Source organism: Sus scrofa, chromosome 2 (genome assembly GCF_054392235.1).
Source record: "Sus scrofa isolate SSC_HxYL_T2T_F1_AM1 chromosome 2, Sscrofa_HxYL_maternal_Yorkshire_Landrace_v2.0, whole genome shotgun sequence".
Taxonomy (NCBI): domain Eukaryota; kingdom Metazoa; phylum Chordata; class Mammalia; order Artiodactyla; family Suidae; genus Sus; species Sus scrofa.
In genome coordinates, this window is record NC_139384.1 from 2,232,217 (window position 1) to 2,254,568 (window position 22,352).

The 22,352-nt window shown below is 61.1% G+C and overlaps 1 protein-coding gene across 3 annotated transcripts in view; it reads right to left on the reverse strand.

Moving 5' to 3' along the window:
* The window catches only part of OSBPL5 (oxysterol binding protein like 5), an 84,484-nt gene that overhangs the window by 3,374 nt on the left and 58,758 nt on the right, over positions 1 to 22,352 (reverse strand). For 2 of the 3 annotated variants that reach the window (XM_085010428.1, XM_021082639.2), the window contains exons 4-19: positions 19,341 to 19,421; positions 19,004 to 19,105; positions 17,554 to 17,757; positions 16,766 to 16,850; positions 14,803 to 14,974; positions 14,306 to 14,513; positions 12,225 to 12,409; positions 11,669 to 11,750; positions 9,945 to 10,043; positions 9,432 to 9,528; positions 8,260 to 8,358; positions 2,766 to 2,863; positions 2,349 to 2,438; positions 2,127 to 2,263; positions 1,518 to 1,703; positions 1,161 to 1,287 (exon numbers count right to left, since the gene is read on the reverse strand). In XM_085010428.1, the coding sequence (XP_084866554.1) occupies positions 1,161 to 1,287; positions 1,518 to 1,703; positions 2,127 to 2,263; positions 2,349 to 2,438; positions 2,766 to 2,863; positions 8,260 to 8,358; positions 9,432 to 9,528; positions 9,945 to 10,043; positions 11,669 to 11,750; positions 12,225 to 12,409; positions 14,306 to 14,513; positions 14,803 to 14,974; positions 16,766 to 16,850; positions 17,554 to 17,757; positions 19,004 to 19,105; positions 19,341 to 19,421 (2,052 nt within the window). Of the gene's footprint in view, positions 1 to 1,160; positions 1,288 to 1,517; positions 1,704 to 2,126; positions 2,264 to 2,348; positions 2,439 to 2,765; positions 2,864 to 8,259; positions 8,359 to 9,431; positions 9,529 to 9,944; positions 10,044 to 11,668; positions 11,751 to 12,224; positions 12,410 to 14,305; positions 14,514 to 14,802; positions 14,975 to 16,765; positions 16,851 to 17,553; positions 17,758 to 19,003; positions 19,106 to 19,340; positions 21,591 to 22,190; positions 22,239 to 22,352 lie in introns of those variants that run through there. The other variant, XM_085010429.1, reaches the window with a different exon arrangement.

Sequence of the window (22,352 nt, forward strand, 5' to 3'; positions counted from 1 at the left end):
CAGGCCTGTGTCCTACTGAGGGGCCCTGGTTGGCAGCTGGGTGCTCCGCAGTGAGACCACATGGCCCTGACGCAACAGCCATGGGGAGGTGGCGTCAGACGCGGGGAGAGGGGGAAGTGGTGTCAGAGGCGGGGAGGCGGGGTCAAACGCGGGGAGGCGGGGAAGTGGCGTCAGAGGCGGGGAGGTGGTGTCAGAGGCGGGGAGGCGGGGTCAGGCGCGCGGAGGTGGGGTCAGGCGGGGAAGTGGTGTCAGAGGCGGGGAGGCGGGGTCAGGCGTGGGAAGGCGGGGAAGTGGCGTCAGAGGCGGGGGGCGGGGTCAGGCGCGGGGAGGCGGGGCCAGAGCCCAGTCAGGTGGATTTCGCCAAGCGGTCAGGTTTTGGGGTTGGTGGGGTCCGAGCCGGTTGGTGGTGCTGAGGAGAGGGTGGAGGGTGCAGAGGTGCAGCAGGGGGACACCTGTGGGAGGGGCTGGGCCCATCTGGTCTGGGATGAGGGGCCGCAGCATGTGGGGGATGGGGAGGGGTGAGACACTGTGGCCCCCCCTTGCTGGAGAAGTTGGAGCCCAGGGGCAGGAATGCGGAGTGAGCCCCTCCTGCCCGGTGAGTGCTGTCCCCGCTGCGCGCATAGAGGGCACTGTTGCAGGTGTGGAACCGCCCACGTGGGCAGGCACCCCTCCAGATCTCCCTAAAGAGGCACAGCTATCTAGTGCTCCTTCCTCGTGCCTCCCAGGGCTCCCCCTGCCCTCTCCCTCTCCCCCTTCCCCTGCCCTGCGGCACCCCCCACCTCTCCCCGGCAGAGGCCCAGATGTCTGGGCTAATGCCAGCTCCTCCTCCTCCTCCTCCCGCTCGGGCAAGTCCCTGGGCTGCCCTGAGCCTCTGTTTTTTCATCTGTAGAATGGGCTGATGTGCTCCTAACACCGCAGAGGGTGGCTCTGGGGAGTGATGGGCCAGGACCAGCAGACCCTGGCACAGCGCCCTGAACCCTGGATGCCTGGGAACTAACTGGGCAGGGCCGGGCAGGCAGGGGCAAGGGGGCTGTCAGAGGAGAGCCTGCTAGGAGGAGGGTGAGAGTGTGCCAGGGTGGGGGACCCAGAGAAGGAGGGCCGGACAGGTGGGAGTGGCCCACCACCTGGAGGACCCAGGCAGGGCCTGCGGCGGTGCTGACCTGGTGCCTGGGCCCCGGGCTGCCCAGGAAGACCGTCTGGCGGGCCATGGTCTCCCGCTGCAGGGTGTGCAGGACCCCGTCTTGCTCAAACTGGGCGATGTCCTTCAGGGGGTCCCAGGGGCTGTGGCTGGAGGGTCAGAGAGGGTTGGTCAGCAGGGGCAGTGACCCTCTGAGTGACCATCCTGGCCCAGCCCTCAGACTCCCAGCCGTGGCTGGAGCCCCCTGGGGAGTGACTGTTAGTGGCACCCATCGGCAAGGCCTAAGAGGGAGCCTCCCTCGCTCCTCAGGGGAGCAGGAGTGCCCGCAGGCCCAGGGCGGGGACCTCGGGGCCCCAGGTCACTGCCTGTCCGCACTCACTTCTCATATCGGTAGCGCCACTCCTGGGTGGCAGGGTCCAGGTGGAACAGCTGGGGCGTCCAGGGCACCAGGTTCTGCTGGCGCTCTCGGGTCCGCTGCCGCTGGGCCTCCTCCAGAGAAAACTTCTCCTGTGTGGCCTTGTGCTGGTCACCCTCGTTGATGGCTTTGGTGACGTGCTGCCAGAGCCTGCGGGCAGAGCGACCGCTCTGAGCTGGGGACCTGGGCAGCCCTGTCCCCTCCACACTAGAGGGGAGGCGCAGAGCAACCTCTGCTTGATTGCCTCCAGCAACAAGGAGCTCACTACCTCTCGGGGTACCCGTGTCTCTTGGGCACAGGCAACCTGAGAGATGGATCTTTCCTACACTGAGTGCACATCTCCCGCCAGCAGGGACCTCGCTGTGGAGCTGTGTGTCATCTGCCCTAACGCCTGCCTGTCCCCGGCCTCACGCCCTGTCCCCCCAGCTGCCACGAGGGCTCCGCTCAGGTTCATCCTCCCTGCCCGGAGCACCCCGGGGGTGTGCCCGCAGCCCTGGAACCCTGCCGAGTGGAGAGCGCTGCCCACCCGGCCACCCCCGCTGCGGTCAGGGCCCCTCGGTGCCTGGGCATCACCTCTCAGACTCCAGCTCTGTCTGCTCCTCCAATGGCACCGTGCACCGCTTCAGCCGCTGCCCACGGACCTCCCCGCTTGGGTTCCAGAACAGCTCGGCGCCCCCTCTGCCCTCCTCCGTGATGAACACTTCCCTGTCCTGCCAGATGCCAGGCGGGTCAGAGGCGCCGTGGCCGCCCGTGCCCCCTGGTCCTGGCCACGCCCGCCCGACGGCGGCCTCTTACCCAGTGGCCTGCGAGCCGCGCCAGGACCTCCTCGCCCGAAGTGATCTTCCCTGAGATCTGGTTGATGCTCGCGCTGCCCCCAAAGAAGGGCTGTGGGGACACGGCCGGACGGCCCCAGTGAGGGGCGGCTGGGGAGGGGACCCTTCCTCACGGCGGGAGGCTGGGGGAGCTGGGGAGGGACGGAAGCTGGAGGCAGCCTCGCTCGCCCAAGGGGCCTGAGCCTGTTCTGGTTCCGCTGTGTGGCCTGTTGGCAGCCCCGTCCCGCTCTGGGCCTGGCTGCACTGCTGGGAGGCTGAGAACTGCTCCCTTAGTGCATCGAGAGGGTGGAAGGGGGCGCCCCCGGGCCTCTCCCTCCCCCACTTGAGCCCCATGCCCCCTCAGGCCCTTTGGTGGCCAGGGGGCTCCGGCCAGTGCCACCTTGAGCTTGAACTCCAGCTCAGCTCGGAAGCTGTTTTTCTTGCACTCGATGGTCACTCTGCCGCCCAGCTCCATGGTCATGGTGCCGTAGAGGATTCCTGGAACACAGCCGCGGTGGGCGTCAGGGACACCCGGGGACAGCCGCTCCCCAGGCCCCAGCCGGGTCTGACCCAGTAACACTGACCGCTGGAGGCCTAACTCAGAGCCTGGAGGTTTGCTGGGGGGGAGGGGCAGGCTGCCAGGACGGAGCCTCTGGTTAGATGAGCAGAGCCCGGGGCCGGGCCTGGTGCCTCTGCCACCAGCTCTGCTTCCAGGGCCTTGGCTCGAGTGAGTGGCTGTGTCCAGAGACGCCCCTCCCTTCCTGGGCTGCCTCCTCCAGGAAGCCCCTGTTCCAGGCTCCCAGGAGACGCTCATCTGGTCCTTGCTGGGCTCTGCGGTTCCTGCCCCAGCGCAGGCACCTGCATCTCCCTGCTCACCGCTGCGCGCAGGACGGGACCGGGGCAGATTTTTCTAGCTTAATATATATATACATGTATATTCACACACACATACGTATTTAATTAGTGAAGGAAAGCATGAATCTCCTATTTCTGGTCATATGGGGGCTTAATCTAAAAGAAAGAAGAAGGAAAGAAGGGGAGACAGAGAAGAAAAGAAGGGAAGAAAGAAAGAACCATTCTTACTCTAAAAAACTTACAGGTGTGGGATAAAAGATGTCTTTGAAAAATTTTTAAAAAAAGGAGTTCCCGTGTGGCTCAGTGGAAAAGAACTCAACTAGGATCCATGAGAACGCACGTTTGATCCCTGGCCCCACTGAATGGGTTAAGAATCTGGCGGTGCTGTGGTTGCATCATAAGCCGGTGGCTATAGCTCCAATTCAACCCCTAGCCTGACAGCTTCCATGTGCCGAGGGTGCGGCCCTAAAAAAGGCAAAAATACGTAAAATAAAATCAAGGACAAGCTAATTAAATAGCAAGAAGGCTGGAATCGCCCCCAAATGCCCCCGTGCAGCACACGAGGGCGGGGCTCTGAGCTGCTCTGGCTTTTCTCTGGGACACACGGACAGACAGACGGAGGGACGGGTGCGAAGTGAGAGAAGCGGCAGCAGGCCAGGTGTGCCTCTCTCTCCTGGTGTGATTCTCTCCTGGGGGTGGGGCTGGGGGTTGGGGAGGGGGAGTCTAAGAGACCCTACACTTGTCTATACCTTGTTTTGTCGTTTTGACTTTGGAAGCAGGTATGTATTTCCCTTGGGGAATTGTTGTAAAAAGGAAATTAAAAAGCAATTCCTAAAAATCCAGAGTGAAATGAAACCAAAGACCAGAATGAGGGTCCTTTGGTGCCGTGATCTCGGAGGGGGGCATTTGAGGACCTTACGGACCCCCGTGGGCTCTACTCAGGACAAGAATGAGCACAGACGTCACGCACACCCCGTCGTCAGTGGTGACCCTGTTGTGACTGAGACAGCGCGTGAGCGTGCTGGGTCACAGGAAGGGGCTCCCTGGCACGGGGCGGGGGCGGGGGCGGGGGGACTGACAATGTTTTACATGTGAGGTGAGTGGGACAGACAAAAACCCGCCCTCTTGAATCTGGATCCAAAATGTAAGTGTGAACTCATCGCATGTTTTTGTCTCAAAAAAAAAAAAACACCCCAAAACAAAAACACAAACGCTGGGAGTTCCCGTGGTGGCTCGGCAGGTTAAGAACCTGACAGAGTGTCGGTGAGGATGCAGGTTCGATGATCCCTGGCCTCGATCCGTGGGTTAAGGATCTGGGTTGCCGCAAGCCGTGGTGTCAGCTGCAGAAGCAGCTCAGATCTGGCGTTGCTGTGGCTGGGGTGTAGGCTGGCGGCTGCAGCTCGGATTTGACCCCTTGCCGGGGAACGTCTACATGCTGCATGGGCGGCCTTAAAAAGAAAAAAAAATCTGATCATTTCACTGGAAAGCCCTAGAAACAGTGACCTGAACATTTGTAAGAAGCAGATTTGGGGGCGCTCCCCCCGTGGCGCCGTGGGTTGAGGATCTGACGGGAGCAGTTTGGATCACCGAGGAGGTGTGGGTTTGATCCCCACCCTGGAAACTTCCATGTGCCACGGGTGCGGCCATTTAAAAAAAAGGAAAAAAGAGGCATATTTGGCCTCCAGACAATGAGGTCCACCTACCACTTCCTCCTGGAAGGAACCTGGGGCTCCTGGAGAAACGGGTGACTCGAGGTCTCGAGCAGGAGATGTCACAGTCTCCTGGGGTCAGGCCAGCAGGAGGCAGGCCACTCAGGCTGTGTACACAGGACCTGGGGCCAACCTGATGCCTCCCGCTGGCCAACAAGGGCCCAGGGAGCGACAAAGGGGCCACAGGCCACCGAGAGGCTCGGCGAGGGTCGTGCATGTTCTGCTCTGAGAATTCTCAGCAGCAGTGACCTCACCTTGGAGGAGAGGGGGAGGGGACTCCAAACTTCGAAAGGAGAAAAGCCCGGCATTTATCCTAGGAGTACTGAACGTCCCGGGGCAGCACACGGTAGACGGGGCTGCCTGCTGGTCAGAGGAAGGGGTGGCAGACCAACCGGGCACCCAGGATCCCCGCTGCTGACATCACAGGTTTGGAGACAAGGGGACACTGCCAACCTAGTGGCGGGAAGACAGGAAGCTGCCTACTGAGCATCCTTTTTTGGTCTTTTTTTGGTCTTTTTAGGGCCGCACCTGCGGCAGGTGGAAGTTCCCAGGCTGGGAGTCGAATCGGAGGGGCAGCTGCCGGCGTACCCCACAGCCACAGCCACACGGGATCTGAGTGGTATCTTTGACCCACACCATAGCTCACAGCAATGCTGGATCCTTAACCCACGGAGCGAGGCCAGGGATTGAACCTTCATCCTCATGGATGCTAGCTGGGTTCGCTTCTGCTGAGCCATGATAGGAACTCCCCTACTGAGTGTTTTGTTGGAAAAACTGTGCCTTAAAGTGATCAAGTTCCAGGGCGAGGTCAACTTCCAGCTTATACCGAATCCGTGCCCTTGCACCATGGACAGAGCCGGAACATCCAGACTGCAGGAAACCCCAGGAAAATGGCCTTATTTCTTGGACCAGTTCATTGCAGGGGGAGTAGGCAGAGGGTGTGGAAATGAGCTCCAGCTCCAAGCGGGACCCCGACTCAGGATCCTGCTCAAAACATGTCCCGTAACGTGTGTACGTAAATACACATGTATTTGCAATGATCAGGGAACTTTCCTTTTTTTTTTTGGCTTTTTAGGGCGGCCCATGGAAGTTTCCAGGCTAGGGGTCGAATCGGAGCTTCAGCTGCCAGCCACGCCACACCACAGCCACAGCAACGCCCGATCTGAGTTTCAGATCAACACCACAGCTCACGGCAAGGCTGATCCTTCACCCACTGAATGAGACCAGGCACAGAACCCACATCCTCACGGCGACCAGTTGGCTCTTAGCCGACTGAGCCACAACAGGAACTCCGAAGAGCCTCGGTTTGTGCATTTTTTTTTTTAAATACAATGATAGTATCGTGGTTATGATTAAGAAGGGGAACACTTATCCTTTGGTGACACACGGTGAAACTTAGAAATGAGGTGATTTCCGGGACTGACCTCAAATGAATGAGGTAGGTGGGAGAGCGTGTGGGGATGAGGGCAACGAGACTGGCCCCTGCTGGGCTGTGCTCTGTGGGCGTTCCGTGTATTTTCACACACATCTGAAGTTTTCCGTAATGAAAAGGGGACGACAGGCGTTCCTGTCGTGGCTCAGTGGTTAACGAACCTGACTAGGATCCATGAGGACGCAGGTTTGATTCCTGGCCTCGCTCCGTGGGTTAAGGATCCGGCGCTGCTGTGGGCTGGGGTGCAGGTCGCAGACGCGGCTCGGATCCTGTGTGGCTGTGGCTGTGGCAAAGGCTGGCAGCTGTAGCTCTGATACGACCCCTAGCCTGGGAACCTCCATATGCCCTGGGTGTGGCCCTAAAAAGACCAAAACCAAGTGGAAGACGGAGTAATATTCTTTTCCACGCCCTGATGACCAGATGGGCACGTGAGAAAAGAAGGGCATCCCCTAGGGAGCACACATGCCGCAAGTGTGGCCCTAAAAAGCAAAAAATAAAATAAAATAAAAAATAATGGCTTAAAAATTTTCACACTTCCAGTTCCCACTGTGGCAGTAGCTTGGGTCGCTGCAGAGGTGTGGGTTCGAGCCCCAGCCCGATGCAGTGGGTTAAAGGATCAGTTATAGCTAAAGCTGTGATGCAGGTGGCAGCTGCAGCTTGGATTTAATCCCTGGCCCAGGAACTTCCATCTGCCACAGGTCCAGCAGCAAAAAAAAAAAAAAAAAAAAAATTCCCACATTGATGGGTCGTGCAATCTCAGCTTAAAAATTTAAAACAAAGAAAAACTCTTACAAATAAAAGTAAAAAATTAAAAAGCCCAGAATTATCAAGGCAGGTTGAAAGGTGTTAGTTTGAAAAGGCTGCACACCCTGTGATTCCAACTATATGCCATTCTGAAAAAAGCAAAATTACGGCGACAGTAAAAAAACCCGTGGTTTCCAGGGGTTGGGGGCGGGGAGGGGAAGGAATTCATCTATTCACGTCTAAGCAGAAGAGATTTTCAGGGTGGCCAAACTGTTGGGTGAAACTGTAACAGCAGAAACAGTAGATCCATATAACGTACACCACAAAGAGTGAACTCTGATGTAAATACGATGTTAACAACAGGAGGCTGCGTGTGGAGGGCAGGGGGCGTACGGGAACGCTCTGTACCTTCCGTTCAAATTTTTGTAAACCTAAAACCACTATAATAAAAAGGCATTAATTAAAAAATAAAAAATAGGAGTTCCCGTCGTGGCACAGCGGAAACGAATCCGACTAGGAACCGTGAGGTCGCAGGTTCGATCCCTGGCCTCGCTCCGTGGGTTAAGGATCCGGCATTGCTGTGAGCTGTGGTGGAGGTTGCAGACGCAGCTCAGATCCTGCGTTGCTGTGGCTCTGGCATAGGCCGGTGGCTACAGCTCGGATTAGACCCCTAGCCTGGGAACCTCCATATGCTTTGGGTGTGGCCCTAAAAGGACAAAAGAAAAAAAACATAAAAAAATAAAAAATAAATCCTATAGCTGAATTCCTTTGGCTGTTCACTAGAAATGAACACAACATTGTTTAAAAAAAAAAAAAAAAGGGAAAGCCATCCACGTTTTTGACATATTATAGTGAGATTGCATGACACCAAAGACGAGAGAAGATCTTAAAAGCAGCCACAGAGAAAAGCAGGTTATATGACAAGGAGGCCGAGAGCTGACTGACTGCCAGCCTCCAAAAGAAGTGAGAAGGAGGAAGCATGTTTTCAAAGAGAGAAAGAGCTGCCTGGAATTTCACACCCAGCTAAACAGTCACGGAAGTCAGGGTGAAATACAGAGGCCTTCACACAGACAAGAACCCAAGTGCTCTCCCTGAGGGAGCCGGCCTGGGCTCTGCCCTCTGCAGGTTTGTGTGTCGGGGGCATGGCCTCTCACCTTTGCAGTGGGCATAGGGCATGGTAAGGGTGTAAGCCTCTGCCCGGTTCAGGAAGGTCAGCGTGGCCTTGCCGTCCAGCAGAGCCGATAGGGAGTTCCCTGCAGAGACAGGGTGGGGGGACCAGTGAGTGGAGACAGATCCTCGGGTGCTGGGGGCCACCCTCTAAGTCACAGGACCTGAGCTCCCTTCCAACAGGCACCTCTGCCTCAGATTCTGTACAAGCCCCGTCCAGGGGGCTCACGTCATTTGTCCTGAGGAGCTACTTAAACTCGCCATGTGTAAATGTTTCTTTCAGTTACTAAAGTAGGGGTTCTCGGGGTGGAGGCTTTGAACCTTTTCAAATTAGGGTCCCTACAGAAACACCCCAGGGAGGCACACGGGAGTACCCAGGGTGCACCAGCCCACTGTGAAAATGATACAAAGGCCCACCAGCTGGAAAGATGCAGACAAACCCTTGGTGCTAGGCTGTAGTGTGGCACTGCCTGGCAGAAAGTCCCGGGATGATGGAACTGTTCTATCTTGTGCCATGTGACATGGTGGCTGCTGGCCACATGTGGCTATTTGTGCTGTGGCCAGAGCAATTGAGAAGCTGCATTTTTATTTAATTTCAATTTTTTTTTTTTGAATTTTCTAGGGCTGCACCCGCGGCACGTGGAAATTCCCAGGCCAGGGGTCCAATCGGAGATGTAGTCGCCGGCCTACGCCCCAGCCACAGCCACGTCAGATCCGAGGCGCGTCTGCGACGTACACCAGAGCTCACGGCAATGCCAGATCCTTAACCCACGGAGCGAGGCCAGGGATCGAACCTGCAACCTCATGATTCCTAGTCGGATTCGTTAACCACTGAGCCAGGACGGGAACTTCTCATTTGAATCAGTTTAACTAGCCACATGTGGCCAGTGGTGCTGAAGTGGACAGCCAGCTCAAGACAGCACCTTTTCATGTGCTTCTTTCTCGCTGGTTCTCTGAGGGGTGCAAGGCCCAGGGGTGGGGGCCGGGCTCTGCCTGACCCCGGGGTCTGAGCACTTTACCAGGACTGGTGGTCCTTGGCTAGGAGAGGCGGGGAGGGACATGCACATGGCCACCAGGGAAGTCTTGGGGACCACCCAATCTGGGAGCCCAGCACCCCCCCATTTCCTCGAGGTCCTGGGGGCCCAGGGCAGCCCCTCACCGTAGAACCGGGACTTGGCTGTGATGCTGCCACTAATGCAGAAGCCGTCCTTCCGGTTGCTGACGTGGAAGGCGGACACGGGTGGGTGGTGGGACACCTGTGGGCAGAGAGGTGGCTCCCAGAGCGGTCCTGGCAGCTGGCAGCCCCCCCTCCCCGCCCCACCGCATTCCGCCAGCCCCTGGAGCAGGCGCGAGGGCAGCCCCAGCTCCCATCCCAGGCGTCCAGGGAAGCCAGGCCTGAGTGCCGTATCACCCCAGGGCGCCCCCAGGAAAATGGGATGTGCTGCCCCCCTCCCCAAAGAAACTTTCTGCTGTCACAGCTGCGGTGGCGTCTGCACCGCCCGGGAGGAGGCCTGCAGGCAGCAGTGAGGCCAGAGCACTTTGGTGGATGCAAAGGTGGGATCCCCAAGAAACCTGCCTTGGGCTGGGCTGGACGGCCCCGCCCACTTTCAGGGCCCCGCCCTCTGCCAGGATCCCGCCCACTGCCAGGGCCCCGCCCACTGCCAGCGCTTGCCTGCTCCGCAATGTAGAAGGTGTGGCTGCTGGTCTGGGGGTGGAACCAGCAGCAGCGGAAGGTCTCCCCCAGGATGGGATTGTAAGGCTTCCTGATCCCCTGCGGGCAACAAGCAGGCATTTGTGAGACACTGGGCGGCCCCATCGCGGGTGGGTGGGGACAGAAGGGCAACAGGGGGCGGTCCGCTGGCCTCTGCCCCAGGTACCTGCAAGGAGAGGGTCCCCAGACTACAGCATCTGGGCCCAGCGCCCACTCCTGCCCTGGGAGACTATGCTTTACCCACGGTCTACACTCTGGGGGGACGGCCTATGCAGTGTCTTGTGCCTTTCTTGGCTCTGAGGGGCACGAGGGACCCTAACCACGTCACACTCTCCCTGGACTTCAGGGGAAGCCAGGGCACAGCTCACTAGAAGTCCCCAGTGGCGCCTAAACGACCTTTCAAGTTGAATCCCAAATTCTCCAGCCGCCCCCCCCAGACGCTGTTCCTGCTACGTTTCTGTCACCTTTCTGCTCCCAAACGCCCACGTTCACAGGAGACAGTTTCCCTGTCTGGGGAGCCCTCCTCTCAGGCCTCCATGTGGTCCAGCTCAGGCCCCAGATCCGATTCGACGAACCTGGGCCACCCCCTTCATGCCCCCTCCAGTTCTGTCGGTTGCAGCTGTCTGTGCACCTGCCAGCCCCACCCCGGGGAACGTGGGCCCCCTGAGTGATGGCTTGGCAGAGTGCCCTGGGGGCACACCTGCTCTGCCTTTCTGAGCCTGTCTGCAGCCCCCTAGGTCTGCCCAACAATTCCTCTTCTGCCCAAGCTTCCCAGGCCCGCCTGCAGCAGCCACTGTTCTGTCTCGGGCAGCCTTCCGCAAGGAGCCTCCTCCTCGGAGAAGTCCTCCTGGACTGCCCCCTCTGCCCCAACGACCCACACATCCAGCACTGCTAAGCATGAATATCCGGCCCTGCCAAGGGTCTGGGGGTCTGCCTGCAGGAGCCTAGGCCTGTGTCTGAACGCAGAAGGCTGCAGCCAGTCAGGAGGCCCAGTCCCACCTCTAACCTACTGCGCAGTGGAGACTCAGAGCCACAGTTGTGGTTTCAATCCTGTGTCCCTGTCCTGTGAAAGCCCAGGGCTCCACGCTGGGCTCAGGGGAGGGGGTGGCGGGGTGGGGGGAGTTCAGGCCCCTCTAGTCTCTACAACCAGACCAGCCCTGCTCTCAGCGGGTTCTCAAAAGGGGCTCTGCGAGTAAAAAACAAATTCGGGGAGTTCCCTGGTGGCCTAGGGGTTAAGGACTTGGTATTGTCACTGCTGTGGCACAGGTTTAATCCCTGGCCTGGGAACTTCTGTGTGCTATGGGCAAGGCCAAACCAAACCAAACCAAACCAAACACAAAAACCCACAAGTCCCAAGAGTTCCTTGAGGTTCACAGGCAAAAGCCTCTTTCTCGGCACCGTTGGAGGGCAGCTCTTCCTCCGAGGAGTGAACCAGCATGGGCTCTTTAGGGATCGGGACCACCCTGTGGGTCTGGCCTGGCCAGGGGTCCTGGGGGCGCAGATCAAAGGCCAGGTCTCCATCTCTGAGGATCTGGGGCCACCGTGGGGATGATAAGGATACTTCAAGGTCATGCGGGGCAGGGGATGGCCTGTTCCCTGGGCAGGGTCATGTACCAGGGGACAGGCTGGGTGGCCCTCCCACTGGGCCGCAGCTCCCCCACCCCAGGCTGGCAGGTGCCCCTTACCTTGGGCTTCTTGTAGAAGCCGGACAGGTACCACCGCAGCACGAGCTTGATGCGGCTGTAGGCGTCTTCCTCCAGCGCAGCCCTGCGAGCCGTGGGAGAACACCGTCTCCAGGCGGGGGCCCTGGCCCACCCCCCCTCCTTCCACTTCAACCTCCATCCGCTGGCTGAAAACCCAGGCCCCGCTCAAGCGGCCCAGCCCCAAAGAGGGGGAAGTTTCCCAGCCCCTGGGGAACGGGTTCCCCACAAACCCAGAAAACGTCAGGGTGGCTTGACTGCTGGGGGAGAGGATGCTGCAGGCTCAGGCTGGCAGGATGCTGCCTCCATGAAGCCGCCTGGGCGCTCTTGCCCTCACCCGCCCCCTCTCCGCAGACCCCTGAGCCTCAGCCCGCTTCTGACCTTGGCCAAGGGTAGCTTAAGGGCGCCGATGCCCAGGTTCAGGACTCAGGGTGCAGAGAAAGTTCTGGGGCTCACCTTGAGGGCTCTGGCCCTGACCGCACGTGGGGCTGCCCCCTCCCTCTCCACCAGGTCCTCCCATGGGGTCCGGGCGCCCCCTCACCTCGAGAGCAGGTCGGCGTGGTAGTAATAGTCGGAAAGCTTGTTGAGGAAGGAGCGTGGCTCCAGCACGAAGGTGGGCAGCACGACGCGCGACAGGTCCGTGCCCGGCCGCAGCTGCTTCAGCAGCACCCAGATCAGGCTCTTGTTCTCCTCCGACACCGTCTCCACCTGCGACGCCTCCCCCAGCTGCGGGCAGAGGGGCTGAGGTCAGGCTGCGGCTCCGGGGAGCTATACCCCGCCCCCCATCAGGAATCCCCCCGGCCTGGCCCCCACGCCAGCGAGCTGGTCCCGGTTCCATCTGACCCGCGTTTTCCAGCAGGTGCGCCCCAAGCCTGAAGGGGCACTTGCAGACACAGGCCAGCCTGCCTGCCCAAGGTCCCCCGCACAATCTGTGTGAGCCCCCACCCTGGCTGCTGACACCATCTGTGGACCTTGCATGATTCTGTGCTGTGCAGCAGGTGCCAGGCACACAAAGAGACCTCCTACCACCGGGTGACAGGGGCTCCGGGCCTGCACCCCCTCTAGAAAGGGACCTTTCTTATCCAGGGTCACGTGGCTGGAGGGGGCCTCCTGGTGCCCCTCCTGTCTTTCCTGAGATGTCTAAGCCTCACCCGAGCTCGCGTGCCCTGGAGAGACTGAGCTAGGAATTTTGAGCCATGTCTGGGCAGCGGGGCAGGGACGGGGGGAGGGGAGCAGGGGGACGTGGAGGTGGGGGAGGGGGTGTTGGCGCTCCATCTCCCACTCCTCACTGACCAGCAAGCCCTCGGGCAGGCAGAAGGATCTCTGACCGGGTCACTTAGATGTGGGGACAGCTGGCTAGCAGGGCGAGTGTTCCCAGGCAGGGCTGTCCGTGGAAGACTCCCCACTCTCAGGAAGTCCCATTGAACTGCAGCTCCTGGGCGAATACCAAGCCCGTCTCCCTCCCTGTGATACCCCTCCCCGCCCCGCTCTGGGCTGTGGCTCCAAGGCCTGGGCTGTGGCAGGACTTGGCTGGCAACCCCCATCCCCTGAGCCCCCAGACGGGCAGCAGAATGGGGTGCCAGCAGCCAGCCCTGCACCAGGGTCCGTCGCCACCCCGCTGGGCTGCCTCAGGCAGTGGGCTTGCCTCTGTGCACACAGCTGTGGCCGAGGCCTGGTGGCACCTGTGTGGGCAGCACGCCTGGGCACCTGGGTGGGGGTGAGTCCCTAGAGGCAGGGGTCACATTTGACCCCCAGGAGGCGGTGGCTCCCGGGCTGTGATTTTCAGGCCAGCTTTGGGGCGTACGTGGAGCTGCTGCCCTGGGAACCCCCACATACCTCCCCCTTCATCCCTCTCCCTCTGGCTTCTGCCCCTCCTCACCACGGAGGGCGCCTTGGTGACGGTCACCACCCCCGATATGGATCTGGGGTCAGCCTCTCTCTCCTCCTGCCCCACCTCCCAGCACAGCTGCCCCCCGACTCTTGGGCTCTCAGGCGCCTTGTCTGTGCTCTGCCTCTGAAGGCCAGGGTGCCCGGGCCCCGGGACCCCTTGGGCTGCGCACTCCAAGCCCTCATGTCTGGATGGTCCCCTGAGCCCCAGGCCCCCCTGCACCAGCGCCCCCCTAGATGTCCAAACCTGGGACCCAGCCCAGCCTCACCCCAGCTGCCACCTCTTTCGCCCAGAAGGCCTGTCTCACAGGGGGCATCGCAGTCGGGCTGGGTCCTGCCTGTCCGCCTCCTGATGCGTCCGGAACCCCCACTTCTCCCTTCTCCATCCGGCCTGGGTCCAAGGTGCCCTCAGCTTCGTCCCTTCCACGCCTCCTCCCTAGCAGGTCCCCAGCTTCCACTCTGCCCCCAGCCCTCTGAGAGCCTCACCTGTGTGGCTCACCCCGCAGGCCGTCACCTAAAACCCACCTGTGTCCTTCCCATACCCTCAGCCCTGGTCCCGCTGCCCTCACCCGGCTCTCCCTGGTCCTGGCCGTGCCCACCTTCCTGCCCCCCCAACCCTCAGGCCCTACAGACCTGGCACCCGCTCCCCGGGGGCCGGCTGGGTGCTGCCCCGCTGCTTCGGGGATGTGGGGCCAGGCGCAGGGGGATGCCGCGGCTCCAGGCGGGGCGGCTCACCTCCCCCAGCTCCTCGTGGACCTGCTCCACGTACGTGGTCCCTCTGCGCACCGGGCCCGCCGCCGGGGCCTCCGACCGGTCGCTCCCGCTCTCCGTCTTGCGGCTGTGGTCCTGCGTCTCGTTGTCCGACTCCTCGGCGTTCTCTCTCTCCGACTTGTCTGAGAACCCATCGTTCTCCAGGTGGTTCTCCAGGGAGGACCCGTTCAGTCTGGAAGGTGGATGGCCGCTGGTCACAGGGGGGCCCCTGCACCCTCACCCAGGGCACCCCTCGCCCACACCCCTGTGTTTAAGAGCCTCCGGGATGGGCATTTGACGCCGTGAGCTGCAGCTCACAGATGAAAGCACTGAGGCCCCCGGGGCCCCCGGGCGGAGGCCTGCCTCCTGGGTGGGGTTTGGGCGGCCAGCTCTCTGTCCCCATGGACACGGAGACCCTGTGTGTTTGTGCAGGTGGGAGACCCTGGCTCCAAGGGTCTGTAAGTGAGGGGGCACCGGCTTACGGGAACAGGTCCTGGTCGTGGATGGCGGCCAAGGGGGGCAGCCCGCAGAGCGAGGAGGGCGACGCATCCGGCGAGGACCCGGGCTCCCCGTCGCGGCCCTGCTTGCAAGCGCTGAGTCTCAGGAGGCTGGAGCAGCGCAGCGCCAGCTCCAGGGCATCCAGCCAGCAGCGGCCTGCGGGGACGGGGGGAGTAGGCTGAGCAGCCCCCAGCCCGGGAGATGCCCACTGCACACTGGGGAGCCCCCCCCCGCCACAGAGCCTACTTTTCTTCTATAGGGCGACCCCCGGTCCCCTACTCCTGGGCATTGTCATAAGCCCATGTTACAGACGAGGGGCTGGGGTCCAGGACCAACAGTGACCCCCTCAGGGTCCACTCTTGCCCGCGGGGGCCTTGCCAGCTCCCACGTGTGGAGTCCTCCCTGACGGACGAGGGTGGTCCCTGACGGAAATGGCTTAGACCAACACCACCAGGGTGCCCCAGAGGGTGTTAAAAGACAAGGGGACACGTGCAGCCAAGCGACACCCGTGTCCTGGGGTGACTACTAACAGCGATGCTACCACTCAGGAGAGTGTCTGTCGCGTGCGTTGTGCCATCAAGTGTTACTCAGACAGGCACCAGGGTCTGTAAGTGGGGGCACAGGTTCAAGGACACTGCACTTGGTTCTTAGCTTGGGATCAAAGGATCTTGAACTTGGTTCTCTGCTTTGCTGAGCCTTTGGAATGCCAACCCCTTGGAGACAGTGCGTTTGCTTCCCCAGCTGTGTGGGGTACCCTTGGGCCTGGCGTTGGGAGGGGTGTGCTGGGGACGTGGGGGAGGGGCTTGCAGGGGAGGCTCCTGCTTCTCAAGGGGACATCTGGGGTCCTGCGGGGGGTGTTCCCTGCAGGCTTGGTTGGATACAGCTCTCCAGCCTGGGCAGAAAGTTCACGGTGCGGGGGAAGGAAGATGCGCGTTTGTGGGAGCAGCACCTGCAGGGTGAGCTGGGAAGCCGGCACCTGCCGAGCAGGGCCTGGGGCCGACCTGTGGGTCCCATGGTTGTCATAAAAGATTATACATCCTGAACAGTATGCATCCTTGGAGCCCATTTCAAGGCCTCCTCCTCCTGATACCCACAGGTGCCATGTCACCCTTCCTCCCGGATCACGGCCCCCGACCCCATCGTGGACTCAGCTCATGCTTCAGCCTAACCGGCCTTGTCTGATGGTTTGCTGCTCGTCTCTCACACAAGACTGCAGCCTCCATGGGGGCACCAGCTACCCTGTCCATCCCGGGGCCCACGTGGGGCCCGGCACCCAGTAGGAGGCTGGGGCAATGAGGGTGGTGCTCGAGGAGCGCCGGACACTGTGGAGGCTTGCAGGGGGCAGCGTGGCGGGACGGCTGTCAACCCCAAGCTCCAAGCCGGGTGGGCTGGAGCCCGGCGGTCGGGCCAGGCTGCCTCGGGCAGGGCCCTGCCCGCCCTGGACCACCGAGGGTCCCTGGGAGGCGCGCCGGCCCTGAGGGCTCGGGGAAGGGCGCTGGGCGGGGCAGCCGCCTTTCCTCGACGCAGCCACTAGAGGGCGCGCCAATCTCATGCGGTGATTCTGGAACCGCGCATCCCTCCCCGGCCCCAGCGCTTTCCAGCGGGAAGCTGTTTCCCCACGTGCCAAGTGTGCGTGATAACAGTAGCACCCGGGGGTGTGGTTGGCGCCCAACGACTGCTATCTCTTGGCTTCAAACAGGGTCACAGATTCTCAGAGCAATCAGAGCCAGGTGACTAGTCACGGTTTGCACGGGGTGGAGGCGTGGAGAACAGAGGCTCAGAGAGGGTGCTGGTGGGAGGGCTTGTCCCCTTGACGTCAGGCTGCCTCCTTGGATCGCGGCGGAAGGGCCTGAACTGGGGCCCCATGCACCTGGCCTAAACCCCACGGGTGGGGGCCCCCTGCTTCAGGTGGGGGCCTGGAGACCCGCAGGGCAGGTGAGAACTCACCATCAGACTCCGAGGCGGCCCTGAAGATCAGGTAGCTGCTGGGGAGGGGCTGCGTGATGGAGCCCACGCTCTCACCTTTGGGGCCCTGCAGGGGCAGAGACCCGCATCAAGGGAGGGAACAGCCAGCCATGGGGAGGGGGTGGGGTCACGTGGACACACACTCAGGCACATAGGGACACCTCTCTCAGGACACCCAGGTGGGGTGGCGCACCTGGCCACACGGGCAGCAGGCGGTGAGCAGGCAGCTTCCCACCCTCCGCTCCCCAGCTCTGAGCCCCCACTTTAGCGTGGCCAGAATCGGCATGAGCAAATAAATCCAGGACGCCCAGTTAAATTTGAGCCTCAGAAAAACTATATATAACACACATATATAACACATATAGCTGCATATTTGGGACATAGTTTTATGAAAAAGGTATTTTTGCTCTTCCTTTGAAATCCAAGTTTAACTGGGCACTCTGGAGGTCACCCGGCAACCTGACCCCTTTAGTCCTGGGCTGGGCAGCCCCCTGGGGAATGAGAGGTGAGGTCTGTGCTAGAAGCAGCTGCCCCTCCAGGTGTGACCTGATCCCATGGTCACCAGGCCCTGAATCGCTGCCACCCCCGCTCTCCCACGGAAGGCCACTGACCACATCTGACCCCCAGACCCCTGAGAGACCTCACCCTTGGAACTGGCAGCCCCGGGACGAGCCCCCCGACCCTCCCGCACAGCACCGTCCCCCACCCCTTCCCTGCACGGGGCCCTCTCCTGGCCCGGCCCTCCTGAGCCTGGCCCGGCACCGCGGTACCTTCACAGCCCAGACGGACTGGTCCAGCGGGTGGAAGAGCTTGAAGCAGAAGCCGTCCTTCTTGGAGGGCCTCTCGATGAGCTCGCAGCAGTGCAGCAGCACCGTGCCCACCCACTGGCCCACCTTGGGCGTCTTGTAGATGAGCAGCACGCCGGGCTTCAGCACGCACCACAGCTTGGTCCAGCTCTTCAGGGTGCCGCGGATCTGCGGGGAGGGCGCTGCCGTCGGTGCCTGCGCGGGACCCACAGGCATCGGGACGGCGGGGGTCGGGGGAGGGTGCACGGGGCTCTGGGCTGCGGGCGGAGCTCTCGGTTAGATTTGGGGGTTGGGGCGCACCCTCAGGGTGTAGAAACTCCTGGGCCGGGGATGGAACCTGAGCCACAGGAGTGACAATGCCAGGCCCTTAACCCACAGGCCATCAGGGAACTTCTGTAGCGCGTTGTGTATCCATGCTTTTGTGGAGCCAAAAAAAAAGCCCCCACGGGCCCAGGGCTCTGCAGACAACCAAGTTCCCCAGCCCACTTGTCTCCTCTGCCTCGCACAGCAGCCTTGGGTGCAGCAGCTCTGTGCCCATTGTTTGGCAGGGCAAACTGAGGCTTGTGGGCTGAGGAATCACTCAGTGCCTTGGCGAGGTCTGAACACAGGTCCAGTCCCCTGAGGCCCGAGTCTCACTCCTCTCCTCATCACAGGCTCCACGGGCAGCCTGGGACCCAGAGGGTCGGGACCTTCACCTTAGTTAGAAATAGGGTCTCTCGGAGTTCCCATCGTGGCGCAGTGGTTAACGAATCTGACTAGGAACCATGAGGTTGCAGGTTCGATCCCTGGCCTTGCTCAGTGGGTTAAGGATCCGGCGTTGCCGTGAGCTGTGGTGTAGGTCACGCGTTGCTGTGGCTCTGGTGTAGGCCGGTGGCTACAGCTCCAATTCGACCCCTAGCCTGGGAACCTCCATATGCCGTGGGAGCGGCCCTAGAAAAGGCAAAAAGACAAAAAAAAAAAAAAAGAAAGAAAGAAAGAAATAGGGTCTCTGTGGACATGACCAACTGAAGACGAGGTCACGCTGGCACAGGGCGGGTCCTGGTCCAGTGACTGTGTCCCTATAGACACAGAGACACTGGGGAGGCCAGGTGTCTGTGGGGCAGAGACTGAGGGGATGCGGCCATGAGCCCAGCAATGCCTGGGGCCCCAGAACCTGAGAGGGGCTGGCAAGGACCCTCCTTTAGAGCCTCAGGAAGGAGCCTGGCCCTGCCAGGACCTTGACCTCAGACACTGGCCTCTGGACCTGGCACCACTTTCTTGTTTTAAGCCACCTGCGTGGGGCCCTTTGTTGGGGCAGCCCCAGGACCCTGATGGAGCTTTGCAGCAGCCACCGTGGCTAACCGACCCCTGAGCGGCTGGTGGCTTTGCGTGCCCCCGGGGAGCCCTCCCGGCGGAGCCGAGGCGTCCTGCTCACCTTCAGGCTGTCGGCCATGATGACCACGCTGGGGTCGGTCAGGGCGCTCAGCAGCTGCTTGGTGGCACGCTTCTTCTCCTGGCGGTAGCTCTCCTTCTGCGCCTGCGCCCAGGATGCCCACAGCGGGGTTGAGGCACAAGGCCCCCGGCTGGCCCTCCCTGGCGTCTCCCACCCGTGGGGGCCTTCACAGTCCAGCCGGGGGACGAGGATGGGGGCAGGGGGTGGAGAGGCAGGGGGGCCATGGAGGTGGCCAGGCTGCAGTCTGTCCCCTCCCTCTGGCAGGCCTGGGTGCCCGAGCACCCCACACGACACACCTGTGCCCCCTCCCCGGGCCCACCTTGAGAGCTTCCTTCTTGGTGACCTTGGCTGTTGGGGACACACATTCCTTGTCGGACCCACTGCACAGCCTGTACTCTGCCTGCGGGAGAGACTCAGGTCGGGGGAGAAGGGAAGGGGCGTGCGGCCCGGGGAGGGGGTGGTGCCGGGGGGCGCAGGAAGCAGGAGAAAGGCACCTGGCAGCCCCCTGCCCCGTGCCTGGGTCACTGGCATTTCCAGGGACGCGGGGGGATGGAGGAAACAGCCCGAGGTGAGTGAGCGCATGAACAAGAGCTGGGGTGCGCCGCCCTGTGGGGAGAGTCGAAGGTGGGCCCTTCCCTGGGGGCCTGCGCTGGGCTCACGGCAATGGGACCTTCCCCGCGGTGATCGGGAGGGGTCCCTCTTAGTCGCCACCGTGTCCTCAGCCCCCAGGCAGGGAGGGCCCACATGTGCCATGGGACCCCATGCAGGGTGCCCTGACAGCGCTGCTCAGGAGCCAAGGCCCGGGCCCTCCTCTGAGCCCGCCCGCGCCTGCGGGGAGGAGGGAGGGCCGGACCCAGGAGAGGGCACAGCTGGCCAGGCCCGCCGGGCAGCCACATTCAGGCCTCTGGGGGTGGAAAGGGCCTTGGTCCTTTTATGGATGGGAAACTGAGGCCCGGGTGGGGAGCGGGGAGGAAGCCAGGACCACAGGCTGTGCGCCACCTGCAAGCCCAGGATGGGTTTTCCAGGGGCTGGGGACAAAAAACATCAATGTGAGATGTGACAATGCTATGAGATTGAGGTCTCAGCCTTGGCCACGCCGGTTCGCTGGCGTGCTGTCCGGGGATGCATGTGCTTAAATTTAACGGGAGCATCAAGTTCTCCCGAGCCTAAAATGCTCCCTCTCTGGTCCTTTGCAAGAGTTGGCCTGCCGTGCTCTGTCCCCAGGGACCTGAACTGGCCGGTGGGCTGGCTGTCTCCACAGCACCACGTGCCAGGCGTGGCCTTGGGGGCTGGGGTTAGAACCGAGACAGGCTGGCCACAGGCAACGGTGGGGAGTATGTGTGTGCATCTGTGAACCACTGCAGCTTCTTACCACTCCCTGCAGGTGAGGAGGCTGTGGCACAGAGAGGCTCAGAACCTGCCTGAGGTCACACAGCTCGTGAAGGGCTGAGCTGGGGTTGAACCTGGGCAGTCTTACCCTGGTGGGGCGGGGGGGGGGGCGCCTCTCCGAGGAAAGACATCCCAGATTCCTAGGAAGAGAGGGCCATGGGATGGGCGCCTGGGAGATCTGCTCTCGGAGCAGCCCCTCAGCTGGGGGGGTGGGGGGCGATGAGAAGGAACCAGTCCTTCAGGACCCTGGCGGGGTGACAACCTCTGCAGGCCGGGCGGGGATTCTCTGCCTGGTGCCCCCAGCTACTTTAGCACATGCTGTTCCCCTGCCCTAATGCTCTTCCCTGTTGTCAAGCAACCCCTGCTCTTTCCCCAGAGTAAGGACGGCTCTGATCACTCCGCTGGCAGCAGACCCCAACACCACCACCCACCCCTGCCCACCCAACACTGTCTGTGGTCACAGCCGCACAGATGCCAGAGCTCCCGTGGGGTTGGCGTCACCCCGGCAGCCCCTTGGCCCTGGCAGCTGGGAGCTCCCCCAGCATCTTGAATGAGTGAGTAGCTGAATGAATGAATGAATGAATGAGCCCTCTGCCCACTCCCCGTGGCCCAGCTTTCCTCCAGATGCGGCTAAAGGGGGCAGCAGAGGAGATGAGGGGCAGACCGGGGATGGGACGGGGCATCTGTGCCCTGCCACCCTCTGCTCCTGGGCCCTGCAGCGCCACTGGGTGGGGTCACTGCAGCCCCCGCCCAGTGCTGGAGTCGGAGCCTCCCACGCCTCTGTCCCCGCACCCTGCGGGCCCACCAGCCGGCTCCGCCCTCCTGCCCACTCCCTCGGGCACCGACGTCAAGGCAAAGTGATGAATGACCCTCAGAAACGAGGGATGCCGTTCAGACCCATAAACGCTGGGCTCTGACCAGGAGCGTGTGGCCTACGAAAGTTCCTTTATTTTTTCATCTAAAAAATTTCTGGCCACGTCCGAGGCACGTGGAAGTTCCCAGGCCAGGGACTGAACCTGTGCCACGTGCCACAGCAGTGATGATGCAGGATCCTTAACCGCCAGGCCATCGGACAGCTCTGAAAGTGCCTTTACATGTTTTATTTTCATTACTTTCTTTTTCTTACTAGGGCTACACCTGTGGCATATGAACTGACCCCAGGCTAGGGGTCAAATTGGAGCTGCAGCTGCCAGGCTACACCACGGCCACAGCAATGCCAGGTCTAAGCCATGCCTCTGACCTCTGCCGTACCTTATGGCAACGCTGGGTCCTTAACCCACTGATTGAGGCCAGGGATTGAACCCACATCCTCACGGATCCCAGCTGGGTTCTTAACCCGCTGAGCCACAATGGGAGCTCCTGAAAGTTCCTTTAAAAGAGTCATCCGGGATGACCCACAGAATGGGAGAACGCATGTGCGTTCGTGTATCTGACCAGGATCGAGGATCCAGAATAGAGAAAAAACTTACAACCTGACAAGTAAAAGGGACCCGATTCAAAAGCGGGGAAGGACTTGGGGAGAGGCTTCTCCAGAGGAGACACACAGACGGGCCATAAGAAAGTGAAAAGATAAAATGAAGAAAAGGGAGTCCCCATGGTGGCTCAGCAGTAAGGAACCTGACTAGCATCCCTGAGGACAAGGGTTCGATCCCTGGCCTCGCTCAGTGGGCTAAGGATCCAGGTCGCAGATGCAGCTTGGATCCCGCGTTGCTGTGGTTGTGTGGTGCAGGCCGGCAGCTATAGCTCCGATTGGACCCCTAGCCTGGGAACCTCCATCCGCCGCAGGTATGGCCCTAAAATCAAAAAAAAAAAAAAAAAAAAAAAAAAATTGGTGAAAAGGCGCAGCAGCGTCAGCCTTCGGGGGGCAGAACTCAAACCCTCTCACTTCACACCCTGGGCGGCTACGGGGCTGGTTGAAAAGGAGGAGAAACTGCTGGGCCAT